Source organism: Ornithodoros turicata, chromosome 1, assembly GCF_037126465.1.
Source record: "Ornithodoros turicata isolate Travis chromosome 1, ASM3712646v1, whole genome shotgun sequence".
NCBI classification, from domain to species: Eukaryota; Metazoa; Arthropoda; class Arachnida; order Ixodida; family Argasidae; genus Ornithodoros; species Ornithodoros turicata.
In genome coordinates, this window is record NC_088201.1 from 198,789,324 (window position 1) to 198,803,209 (window position 13,886).

A 13,886-nucleotide genomic window follows, 5' to 3' on the forward strand; every position below is an offset into this window, starting at 1 on the left:
GGCGTAAATTCGTCGCACCATCTCCTGCAGCGGCCCCGGCGAGATCTCTCCTATATTGCCAAAGCCTACCATGTCTATCACGTAGCGAAAAGCAGTGATGACGAGCTCGTTGCGGGGACTTTCGCCGTTGAAACATTCCTTCTCCACTTCTTCCCAAGAAGCGTGGGTACGGGAACAATTTTGTAAAGAGTGGTAGCTGAACATCTTCACGTAGTGATGACGCGAGCGCGGTGCGCGCTGCCTTTATAGAGATAAACGCGCGCGCGCAAAGAACGGAGAATGAAAGCGAAACTGAAAAGCCACCCGTCGCCGCTAGGAGCGCGCGCGCGCGCAGCAGAGAGCCGAAACCGAAAACACCCGCGGCCGGCGCAGAGGGAGCTAGCAGCGCGCGCGCGCATGCGCGGACGGGTGGAGCAGAGGGCGCGCGCGCGTCGCCTCTCTCAGTTTCTCTCGGACCGTCGCGGAAGACGGACGTGCGCTCCGCGCGCTCGCTCAGTTTCTGGCTGCCTCTCGTAGAGAGCAGACGTGTGTGTTCTCCGCGCTCGCTCAGTTTCTGCCTGGAAGTTGCCGCGGGGGAAAAGGTGAGTGAGTGATTTGACGCGCTCCTTTTCTCGTATGTTTGCCGTGTTTAGCGGTGACCGCGCTCGTGTTAAGCCTTTTCTCGCATGTTTAGACTTGTTTTGCGGTGTCCAAGCCTGTTGACGCATGTTTAGCGATGTGTGGTTCCCGCCTTGTGTTAGCTGCGTAGTGTTGGGGTTAGGCCTAAGCGATCGCCCCCGTAAGCCTCTTTCCTCGTATGTTTGCCGTGTTTAGCGGCGACCGCGCTCGTGTTAAGCCTTTTCTCGCATGTTTAGCGATGTGTGGTTCCCGCCTTGTGTTAGCTGCGTAGTGTTGAGGTTAGGCCTAAGCGATCGTCCCCGTAAGCCTTTTTCCCCGATGTGTACTGTTTTCTGTTTAGCAGTAGCGGTTAGACCTTTTCTCTCGCATGCCTAGACTTGTTTAGCAGTGCTGTCATTTTTACCTGCCGCTAGTATGTTGTTCCCTGTCTTTCTCGTCTAGAGCTATGATGGTGGCGCCATCTGGTGTGATGCCTTGCAACTAAGTGGCCACCTGTCGTCGATCTCTGCAACTGCTGGGTGCAAACTACCAACATGGCGGGCGCTGGTCACTCGGGTGTTGCGGAGCGGCTTCTTCGCCGCGGCATCGTTGATTTTCGAATAAATTGTTTCTCTCCACTCTATTTCTATCTCTTTATTTTATTTTCTGCCTATTATTTTTCTTTTTTATGGACTCTCATAGTGCACAACGCTCAGCTGGTCTGGACACGAGTTAGACTTTGCCCAATTAGTGTGGTGGCTCCCTGGAGGGTGCTGATTAATGTGGGGGGTCCCAATTAGCTCTAATTGCTAATTAAATCGTGTTCAGGCCAGTTGAGCGTTGTGCACTGTCAGAGTCCAGTACTACTTACGTAGCCACGCGCATGTCGAAACGCTACAACTTGAAAAATTGTGTATCCATGTTTTCCTGTAACCTCGAAGAGAATGACGAAACAATAAAACGTCTCCTCGTGAGCGAACTCGTTTCGTAAAGTAGTCTATTTATTTTTCACGACATACACAAGACGATTGCGAGACGATCTTCCAACGTGCTGTCCCAACGCTCGTCGTCGCCGGTCACCACGACTTCGAGGGATGTGTGGAGAAGCCAGTAGCGACGGACGATAGGTCGGTTGAAACCCGCGTTGATGAGACACGGGTCGACTGTCTCTCTTCGTCTATACTTTTCCAACAGCTCGAGCTTGTAATCTACAAAACGCTTCATTTTCTTTGCAATATTCCCACTGACGGTGAACAGACGTAAGGGTATCGTCTTGAGAATCGAGTGAAAGTCTCCCGTCAGTAGCCATTCGTAATCTGCACGAAAAGAGCATGAGAAACACATGTTTTTATCTTAAACACACCTTCTTCTTCAGTCACAGAGTGACACTGATGGGCCATCTTCTCCATCGTCCTTCAATAGTCGAAATCATTCGCAACGTAGGTCAAACGGTACCGTCCGACAGCCGAAAAACGGGAGTATCAGTCGGTCTGTCCAATGCTTTTGCTCTGAAAAAAAAATGTGATCGATTATAGAACGTATTAAAAATAGCGAGGAAGCATACATTTGGACCACAATCCACCGCAGTTGGTGCAGAAGAAGCGGACGCTGCCGATCTCCCGAAATATGTGAGGCGGGAAAAAACCGACTTCACCCGCAGAAAGAGTGTTCTAACTGGAAATGAAAATCTTCAAACATTTCGACGATGATGACGACATGGGTATTACTTACGAGGATCTACCAAGCTGAGCATGATGGAGCGAGAATGACGATCAAACGTTCGCTTCGGCATCTATAGTAAAGCTTTTCCTCTTACTCTCTATGACGTCATTGAACGTGTTTGAACTTGTTAAGACGTGTTTGAACATGTTTTTACGTGTTCAGGGACGGGCGAACCGTCGAGGTCGTCCCTGCACACACTAGTTCCTCTCTTTCCCTTTCTATGACGTCATTTAACGAGTTTGAACATGTTTTGACGTGTTTGAACATGTTTGGACGTGTTTAGACACGAACCCCGCGATAAGAAAAACATCACGCAGCACGAATTAGACTAGTGGTTAGTGTATCGCGTCCATTGTCGGAGGAGGATCCTGAGTTCGAATCCCACTCTGGGTCTTCTCATCGCCATATAGAAGTCGGCCCAGAGTGTTAGCTTGGCATTAGTGTAACGTTTTATTCAACGACGATGGTATCATTGTCATATGCGACATCGCAAAAAGGCGCGAAAGACGGAAGGAGGGGTGGGCAAAGTACAGACGACACCGTCGCAATGCGAGGAGGAGGAGAGCGGTGTAGCGACTTTAAAAGGTGCGCTGGTTCTACGGCGATTGATCGAAAGGCCATGAGGGGCATCCATCCACGACTTTAGTCGTTTCGTGGACCAAAATGTAAGTTGACCGGTTCTGCTGTGAGTGTATCCTATGTATGGCATTGTTTTTTCAGGAACCAATAGCCGCTGTCATCGCATGTCACTAAACACACACAGACTCATCCCAACCTCTCTCATCATCATCAATCTCAAGCGTTCCTCAACTAAAGGGAAAAGTTAGCATTGTTTCATGAGGGGGAATCTCGTACTGATTTTGTTCGATCGCAGTGCCACGCTGTCTCGTATGCCAATACGACTCCATCGATGCCATGCTCGTGGCCGTAGAAAGAGAGCACGAAGCTAGAATAGAGAATCTCGGTAACAGCCCAGTCGTCCTTTCAGATGACGACGACGACAGAGTTAGAAGTCCGCCTTTAGTATTAAGTGAAATGGCCGACGACGAACCCCTAGATGGGCATGACAATGCAGACGAATTGCTCATGTGGGAAGGGGATCAGTCGAATGCAGATTTCATTCCTCTGTCTGGTAGGGTTAGAGATGAAACACCAGATGCAAGCCCAGAATTTCGAAACGAAGATGGGCCTGTCCAGGGTCGTAGAATCGTTGAATTACGAGAACACGTCGTAGAGAATCATCCCTCCGTCACGGAGGGACGATTCCTTCCTTTTTTTTGCCACAGATGGGGCATTTGACGGAACGGCTACTAGGTACAGGCTTCTCAGTTCCCCGCACGACGACAACGTCAACGATTTGCGACTCTATCCAACGAGCATAGTTGCAGTAATCACGCGCGTCCTCGAAGCTTATTTCATGCCTTTCAAATTTTGTCTGTGCTCGAAAGCGCTCATGATTAAGGACGGAGCCGACGGGTTGACTTCTCATCTCTTTCACGTAAACCTTCACATGAGAGTGGTTCATACTCGCCAAGAAATCGAAGGCGCGATAAATGCTGCCATCGCAGAGCCCTCGCAACGGGTAGAAAACTATGCGAGAGAAGGATCTTGTTTCACCTCGAACGACGTCCAATGTGTCGACTTAAAACTAACGCGCTTAAAACCGAAGTAGATTGGGTGCACGATCGAGCTTCCCAAAATGGGAAATTAAAGGGAAAAACAAAGACTCTCACAAACGTTAAACTTCCACAGAATCGCGAAAACGAGTGTTTCAAGTATAGCGTGCTGGCACTCTTGCATCCTTTGAGGAACAACCCAAACGATTATGTCAGATACCACAAATACATGAATCCTTCGGATCCGGAGACGCGTGTAACGTACTGGCCGCCCTGCTTCCCAGTCACTTACGAAGACATTTCCCTGTGGGAGAGAAAAAAGAAGATATCCGTGTACATCTACGTGTTCGACGAGCAGACGAGTTCGATATCTACCGGGCGGATTCCCTGCACGCTCTATCAGGATAAAGTCCACCTGCTCGAGGTTAGGGAGCATTTCTATAGAATCAGAAAATTTAGCACGTTCATGGGACAAGGTGACTATTTTTGTTGTGAGAAATGCATGAGCGCTTACAGGACGAGAGGGGCGTTGGAGCAGCACGAACGTCTGTGTCGAGACGTAAACGAAGTGATTCTAGAAATGCCAAAAGCGGGGGAGAGCGTTTCCTTCACCAAGATACAGTACATGCATCCCTACCCTTATTTCGCGGTATTGGACACCGAAAGCATACTGGAAAAGGATGCACTCGTTAAGGACGCCTCGAGTGTGCACAGGATGAGCTCGTATAGCATTGTGCTATTGAGAAGTTGTGATGGGAAAATAATGGGCGTAGATGGCTATTTGGGACCTAACGCGGCAGAAAAATGCTTGCTCGCGCTCAAGGGATTTAGCGAACAAATCGATAGGCTGAACCGTCTTTCCTCACCGTTGGTCATGAGTGTGGTAGACCCTGGAAGTCGCTGAGAAGGCGTGTTAGCTTAGCTCAATTGGTAGAGCCCTGGACAGGCAATCCAGAAGATGTGGGTTCGAGTCCTACAGCTGGCTAACCTTTTCAGTGATTTTCATCTTTCACCGTGGTAAACCTTGTTCCATTTAAAATGGGAAGAGGTACGCTCACCGGCGATTAGTCAAACTCCCCCATGTGAAACTACCATGTGAAACTCCCCCAAGTACGCGAGCTTTCTTTGAACTTCGTAAGCTAACCGATAAATCAGTACGCTATGATTCCCATCGCATCACTTTACAACTCTATAGAGATCAGGAAAAAATTCCTAAGGGTCTCACCGTTAACCTTAAACCCACATTTCCCCTAAACTCTGCACATCAGTACAAGTGGGACGAGATCCTCAAAAATGCTCCTACCGCATTAATCGACGTGCTAATATCCCACTGTGAAGAAGCTATAGACCAATCATCCCAGCAGGCAAAAATTATCGATTGTAAATCCGTCTTAAGCGACAACCATCAGGAAGAATTAGTACAGTACGCAAAAGACAGGGAAGAGGCAATGATCAATGCTAAACGAAGAAAATTAGTCACGGACAACGTTAATGCACTAGTTACCCTTGAACGAAGTGCACCAGTTGAGCAGAGTGACCATATTAAGAGTACATGCACAACTTCTACGCCATCGCTAAATCAGCAAATTCTTGCCAAAAGACCAGATTCCACTACTGCAACCTCACCTGCACGTGCGTTATCCAAAAAGTCCCATAATGTCGTTAATCTATCGTCCCACACACTTACCGATTCAGAGGTCTCACTACTTAGCCGTGGCCTCTCATTCTGCCCCAATAACAGTAAAATAAATGAATACCAACTTCATCTGCATCTAGATAATTTCGCCCGTCATCTACGTCTAAAGGAATACTTTCATGGTAAGCCTAAGTCGGATCCCCACCCTTTCAAACCGCCATCCAACTTTACGCCAGAGGTTAACCGTGAAAAGGCTCTGGACATGTACATACGTGCGGTTCAGAAGGATAGCATTAACACCTACAATGAATCATCCAACCGGAAATCGAAACCAAATCTAACGCCAGCTGAACAGCGCAGCCTTTCTGATCTTCAGAATCGTAGCGACTTAGTCATCAAAAAAGCTGATAAAGGCGGTGCAATCGTGGTAATGGACAAAAACAATTATGTTAACGAAGGTCTTCGACAACGATCGTGCACATCATTTTACAAACTCCTCGACGCTGACCCTACGGAGCAAATTACAGCAGATGTTATCCGCAGTCTAAAGGCAAGAAAAATGATAGATACCACCCTGTACGACTATCTACTCCACAAAAACCCCATAGCGGGCAGGTTTTACATGCTCCCTAAAATCCATAAACCTGGAAATCCAGGGCGCCCCATAGTTTCATGCAACGGTACAGCTACTGAGAACATCTCAAGCTTTGTAGACCACCTTCTCAAAGATATACCTTCGCAACTACCATCCTACATTAAGGATACTAATCACTTTCTTCAAATATTAAATAAATGTGACGCTCCTCCTTCCAGTCTGCTAGTCACGCTAGACGTTTCATCTCTGTATACCAACATCCCCCACGAAGATGGCATTGCTGCAGCTGAAAGGGCGTTTTCAACATATTCAGATACCCCCTACGACCTGTGTGTCCTATCAACATTTCTCAATCTTATTCTCAAAAATAACAACTTTGAACTCGACAGTAAGCACTACTTGCAAGTCAATGGAACGGCTATGGGTACAAAAATGGCACCAAACTACGCAAACATTTTTATGGAAGCTCTAGAGGAGGAATTTCTGTCCAAGCGCGTAAAGAAGCCCACGCTTTACAAGCGGTTCCTCGACGACATCTTCATGGTGTGGCCACACTCAGAAGATGACCTAATCACATTTATCGGCGACTTTAACCAAGCACATCCGGCCATCAAGTTCAGCCATTCGTATTCCGCTTTCACTGTCAACTTCTTAGATGTACAGGTAAAGTTAACCAACGGAGTCTTGTCCACAAACCTGTTCCGTAAACCTACGGACTCTCAACAGCAGGGTGTCGAACCGAAATGTTTTTCGTTCCGGTTTTCGTTCCGGTTCTACCATAAACGGTTCCGTACCGGTTCTGCTCCGGAGCAAAAAAATAAGGGTTCATACCGGTTTTAACTGGTTCCGTTTCTGGTGGTCATATTGATTCCCAGAAAAAAAAATCGATGTTGCAAAATGTAAACCCGTTTATTCCGCATACTTGGTATTTGATATTAATTATTAATATTATTATATTAGGCAGTATTATTATTATATTAGCAATATATAATAATATTATACATTATATTATATTAATTATGAATTATTATTAATAGGCAGGTGTGAAATTGGTAGCTCCTGGTTCCTGCAGGTGACTGTCTCTTCAAATAGGCTTTCTCCTTTCTTGAAGCGCATGATACAGACGGACTTGTTTGTTGTGATGTCATACGTAAAGTACTTTCTTGCTGGATTGGTGCGATCGCATCCCATCCCAATGTCTGTTGCTGCTTCCTAGCCAGCAAGCACTACCGCACGAGTACGACGCAAATCGAGGAACATCTTCACTCACAAACGCGCTCGACGGCTCCTTTTCTTTTCTTCGTGTCCTGTCTACAAAAGAGGCACCACTTCGCACGCGCTTGCCTCTCGGATACATGTATTCAACTTCGCTGCTCCCAAACAAGGGACGCGTTGCGCGACATTACCGATAGAGAAGCCGTTACGCACCACCCTTGGGCCGCTGTTTAGTTGAGGTGAGTTTGGGCGGATGAAATTAAAACGAACACTACGGCACTTTGGTAGAGAGCCACAACCGGTCACATGTACCTGTAAGTATATGTGCGCGAACGATAAAACGTTACAAAGGGAGCCTAAGGGCCATAGTATATCGACATACATTGCACCGTAACCGTAACCCTCGTAAAGTATCCATGACATGACTTCCGAACGCACGACTTCAGATTAATTCGCCTACTCGTAGTCCAAACCGGCGAAGTTTTTGCTTGGACCGAAAACCGTTAAATAAATTTTTCGGTTTCCCTCCTGAGCGAAAAAAACGTATACGGTTTCGATTCCGTTCCGGTTCGCACCAAAATAGCGTTTTTTTCGGTTTTCGGTTCTGGTTTTCGGTTCGCTTCGACACCCTGCTCAACAGTACCTAGCATTTAACAGTTGTCACCCGCGTCATACTAAACTTGCCATCCCTTACAGCCAGGCACTTCGGTACAGGCGTATCTGTTCCAGTGACGACGACCTGAGCAGCAATCTAGCTGAACTTAAACAAACATTCATCGATCACCAATTTCCACCTAATTTGGTTGACGACGCACTAAACAGAGCCCGCAAAGTAGATCGCAAAGCCCTGTTCCAAAACCACAAACGCATGATTGATAATAGTTCCGTAACATTTAGCGGCAATATTCCAAGCGTTAACAGTATACTAAACCGTCACCACAGCATCCTTCTCCAATCAGAGCGCATGGGACAAATTTTCCCTCAGCCACCGCGGGTTACGTACAGGCGCGCACGCAACCTGCACGATAATCTAGTTAGCTCTAATGTTAGCAAGCCAGCACATCCAGGAACCGGTTGCCGCCCGTGCGATGGTCGCAGGTGTCAAATATGCATATTAATGCAAAGCGCCCAAGTACTTAAAAGCACAAATTTTAATTTTTCTGTCATGGTGACTTTGACTGTAATTCATCTAACGTCATTTATGTCATTCAGTGCGACGTGTGCCAAGCACAATACGTAGGTCAGACTAAAACATAATTTCGGATCAGGTTCAACAACCACCGGTCTGATGTTACAAAAAAGCCAAACCTCCCGGTGTCTCATCATTTCAAACAACCAGGTCATTCCCTAAATAATGTGTCACTTTTCATTCTCCAGTCAAATTTTAGCTCAGATCGGTGCAGAGAACAACGCGAATCCTATATCATTCACAAATTCCAATCAACCATTAACGAAGATCTCGGAGCACTGTCAACGGTAAGAAATCTGGCCGCCTAGTTGAGCTTCTTTCTTTCCGTTCCTTTCTTTCCTTTTTTTTTTCAGCAAAGTCCGAAGCAGCACACACCCTGCCTAAGAATGTTTTTCCCCAAATACGGAGAGGGACCAAAGGAGAATGACCTCACCACCCGGACTTGACCTTCTGGAATACTCCCGTAGCTGACTCACCGACAACCGCCTGTGGCGTGCCTTGTACCGATGATGACGTCACACACCAAACCTATTTAAGCAATCTGTAACCCCCAGCGCATCTTTTGTCCAGACGAAGACAGTGCCAGTGTCGAAACGTCGACTCCGTTTCTCATTCAACATTTAATTTCTGCCCATTAAATGAACTAGTGTTTCTAATTTCCCTAAAATCTGTTGTCCGCGTCTTTTTCCTTCCACAACTGTAAAACTTCGTGGCCGTTTGACTTTTGTACTTCCCTCGACCTATATATATATATGTATATAGATACTCATTGAACGATGCGACAGCACCAGAGGACACGTGTTTCGCCGTGTTTGCGGCTCGTCGGCCCTGGGTAGCTGCGCATCGTTCGGGATTGGCAAACCAGGGGTCACTCAGCGAGCTATATACACCTGGGAGGGTGAGCGAGCACTCCTCAATGCCACAGTGCAAGCCAGTGAATTACAAAGAGGGGGAAAAGCCATTTAAAAAATAGGTAAATGATGCTAGACGTGTTTGAAATTCAAACTTACAGTTAAGATGGCTTCTATGGCTGCACGTAGAGAAACAGATACTCATTGAACGATGCGACAGCACCAGAGGACACGTGTTTCGCCGTGTTTGCGGCTCGTCGGCCCTGGGTAGCTGCGCATCGTTCGGGATTGGCAAACCAGGGGTCACTCAGCGAGCGATATACACCTGGGAGGGTGAGCGAGCACTCCTCAATGCCACAGTGCAAGCCAGTGAATTACAAAGAGGGGGAAAAGCCATTTAAAAAATAGGTAAATGATGCTAGACGTGTTTGAAATTCAAACTTACAGTTAAGATGGCTTCTATGGCTGCACGTAGAGAAACAGATACTCATTGAACGATGCGACAGCACCAGAGGACACGTGTTTCGCCGTGTTTGCGGCTCGTCGGCCCTGGGTAGCTGCGCATCGTTCGGGATTGGCAAACCAGGGGTCACTCAGCGAGCGATATACACCTGGGAGGGTGAGCGAGCACTCCTCAATGCCACAGTGCAAGCCAGTGAATTACAAAGAGGGGGAAAAGCCATTTAAAAAATAGGTAAATGATGCTAGACGTGTTTGAAATTCAAACTTACAGTTAAGATGGCTTCTATGGCTGCACGTAGAGAAACAGATACTCATTGAACGATGCGACAGCACCAGAGGACACGTGTTTCGCCGTGTTTGCGGCTCGTCGGCCCTGGGTAGCTGCGCATCGTTCGGGATTGGCAAACCAGGGGTCACTCAGCGAGCGATATACACCTGGGAGGGTGAGCGAGCACTCCTCAATGCCACAGTGCAAGCCAGTGAATTACAAAGAGGGGGAAAAGCCATTTAAAAAATAGGTAAATGATGCTAGACGTGTTTGAAATTCAAACTTACAGTTAAGATGGCTTGTATGGCTGCACGTAGAGAAACAGATACTCATTGAACGATGCGACAGCACCAGAGGACACGTGTTTCGCCGTGTTTGCGGCTCGTCGGCCCTGGGTAGCTGCGCATCGTTCGGGATTGGCAAACCAGGGGTCACTCAGCGAGCGATATACACCTGGGAGGGTGAGCGAGCACTCCTCAATGCCACAGTGCAAGCCAGTGAATTACAAAGAGGGGGAAAAGCCATTTAAAAAATAGGTAAATGATGCTAGACGTGTTTGAAATCCAAACTTACAGTTAAGATGGCTTCTATGGCTGCACGTAGAGAAACAGATACTCATTGAACGATGCGACAGCACCAGAGGACACGTGTTTCGCCGTGTTTGCGGCTCGTCGGCCCTGGGTAGCTGCGCATCGTTCGGGATTGGCAAACCAGGGGTCACTCAGCGAGCGATATACACCTGGGAGGGTGAGCGAGCACTCCTCAATGCCACAGTGCAAGCCAGTGAATTACAAAGAGGGGGAAAAGCCATTTAAAAAATAGGTAAATGATGCTAGACGTGTTTGAAATTCAAACTTACAGTTAAGATGGCTTCTATGGCTGCACGTAGAGAAACAGATACTCATTGAACGATGCGACAGCACCAGAGGACACGTGTTTCGCCGTGTTTGCGGCTCGTCGGCCCTGGGTAGCTGCGCATCGTTCGGGATTGGCAAACCAGGGGTCACTCAGCGAGCGATATACACCTGGGAGGGTGAGCGAGCACTCCTCAATGCCACAGTGCAAGCCAGTGAATTACAAAGAGGGGGAAAAGCCATTTAAAAAATAGGTAAATGATGCTAGACGTGTTTGAAATTCAAACTTACAGTTAAGATGGCTTCTATGGCTGCACGTAGAGAAACAGATACTCATTGAACGATGCGACAGCACCAGAGGACACGTGTTTCGCCGTGTTTGCGGCTCGTCGGCCCTGGGTAGCTGCGCATCGTTCGGGATTGGCAAACCAGGGGTCACTCAGCGAGCGATATACACCTGGGAGGGTGAGCGAGCACTCCTCAATGCCACAGTGCAAGCCAGTGAATTACAAAGAGGGGGAAAAGCCATTTAAAAAATAGGTAAATGATGCTAGACGTGTTTGAAATTCAAACTTACAGTTAAGATGGCTTCTATGGCTGCACGTAGAGAAACAGATACTCATTGAACGATGCGACAGCACCAGAGGACACGTGTTTCGCCGTGTTTGCGGCTCGTCGGCCCTGGGTAGCTGCGCATCGTTCGGGATTGGCAAACCAGGGGTCACTCAGCGAGCGATATACACCTGGGAGGGTGAGCGAGCACTCCTCAATGCCACAGTGCAAGCCAGTGAATTACAAAGAGGGGGAAAAGCCATTTAAAAAATAGGTAAATGATGCTAGACGTGTTTGAAATTCAAACTTACAGTTAAGATGGCTTCTATGGCTGCACGTAGAGAAACAGATACTCATTGAACGATGCGACAGCACCAGAGGACACGTGTCCTCTGGTGCTGAGTGACCCCTGGTTTGCCAATCCCGAACGATGCGCAGCTACCCAGGGCCGACGAGCCGCAAACACGGCGAAACACGTGTCCTCTGGTGCTGTCGCATCGTTCAATGAGTATCTGTTTCTCTACGTGCAGCCATAGAAGCCATCTTAACTGTAAGTTTGAATTTCAAACACGTCTAGCATCATTTACCTATTTTTTAAATGGCTTTTCCCCCTCTTTGTAATTCACTGGCTTGCACTGTGGCATTGAGGAGTGCTCGCTCACCCTCCCAGGTGTATATCGCTCGCTGAGTGACCCCTGGTTTGCCAATCCCGAACGATGCGCAGCTACCCAGGGCCGACGGGCCGCAAACACGGCGAAACACGTGTCCTCTGGTGCTGTCGCATCGTTCAATGAGTATCTGTTTCTCTACGTGCAGCCATACAAGCCATCTTAACTGTAAGTTTGAATTTCAAACACGTCTAGCATCATTTACCTATTTTTTAAATGGCTTTTCCCCCTCTTTGTAATTCACTGGCTTGCACTGTGGCATTGAGGAGTGCTCGCTCACCCTCCCAGGTGTATATCGCTCGCTGAGTGACCCCTGGTTTGCCAATCCCGAACGATGCGCAGCTACCCAGGGCCGACGAGCCGCAAACACGGCGAAACACGTGTCCTCTGGTGCTGTCGCATCGTTCAATGAGTATCTGTTTCTCTACGTGCAGCCATAGAAGCCATCTTAACTGTAAGTTTGAATTTCAAACACGTCTAGCATCATTTACCTATTTTTTAAATGGCTTTTCCCCCTCTTTGTAATTCACTGGCTTGCACTGTGGCATTGAGGAGTGCTCGCTCACCCTCCCAGGTGTATATCGCTCGCTGAGTGACCCCTGGTTTGCCAATCCCGAACGATGCGCAGCTACCCAGGGCCGACGAGCCGCAAACACGGCGAAACACGTGTCCTCTGGTGCTGTCGCATCGTTCAATGAGTATCTGTTTCTCTACGTGCAGCCATAGAAGCCATCTTAACTGTAAGTTTGAATTTCAAACACGTCTAGCATCATTTACCTATTTTTTAAATGGCTTTTCCCCCTCTTTGTAATTCACTGGCTTGCACTGTGGCATTGAGGAGTGCTCGCTCACCCTCCCAGGTGTATATCGCTCGCTGAGTGACCCCTGGTTTGCCAATCCCGAACGATGCGCAGCTACCCAGGGCCGACGAGCCGCAAACACGGCGAAACACGTGTCCTCTGGTGCTGTCGCATCGTTCAATGAGTATCTGTTTCTCTACGTGCAGCCATAGAAGCCATCTTAACTGTAAGTTTGAATTTCAAACACGTCTAGCATCATTTACCTATTTTTTAAATGGCTTTTCCCCCTCTTTGTAATTCACTGGCTTGCACTGTGGCATTGAGGAGTGCTCGCTCACCCTCCCAGGTGTATATCGCTCGCTGAGTGACCCCTGGTTTGCCAATCCCGAACGATGCGCAGCTACCCAGGGCCGACGAGCCGCAAACACGGCGAAACACGTGTCCTCTGGTGCTGTCGCATCGTTCAATGAGTATCTGTTTCTCTACGTGCAGCCATAGAAGCCATCTTAACTGTAAGTTTGAATTTCAAACACGTCTAGCATCATTTACCTATTTTTTAAATGGCTTTTCCCCCTCTTTGTAATTCACTGGCTTGCACTGTGGCATTGAGGAGTGCTCGCTCACCCTCCCAGGTGTATATCGCTCGCTGAGTGACCCCTGGTTTGCCAATCCCGAACGATGCGCAGCTACCCAGGGCCGACGAGCCGCAAACACGGCGAAACACGTGTCCTCTGGTGCTGTCGCATCGTTCAATGAGTATCTGTTTCTCTACGTGCAGCCATAGAAGCCATCTTAACTGTAAGTTTGAATTTCAAACACGTCTAGCATCATTTACCTATTTTTTAAATGGCTTTTCCCCCT

The 13,886-nt window shown here is 47.9% G+C and overlaps 1 protein-coding gene and 1 long non-coding RNA gene across 2 annotated transcripts; both read left to right on the forward strand.

Moving 5' to 3' along the window:
* Nucleotides 1-408: 408 nt before the first annotated feature.
* LOC135375082 (uncharacterized) lies at nt 409-1,235 on the forward strand. The gene is made up of 2 exons (XR_010417159.1): nt 409-581; nt 1,060-1,235. It is a non-coding gene; the product is annotated as an uncharacterized LOC135375082 (long non-coding RNA).
* Nucleotides 1,236-5,833: 4,598 nt separating this feature from the next.
* On the forward strand, nt 5,834-7,006 carry LOC135393262 (uncharacterized). The gene has a single exon (XM_064623743.1). The coding sequence runs from the start codon at nt 5,834-5,836 to the stop codon at nt 7,004-7,006; it is 1,173 nt and encodes a 390-aa protein (XP_064479813.1).
* The last annotated feature ends 6,880 nt before the right edge of the window (nt 7,007-13,886 follow it).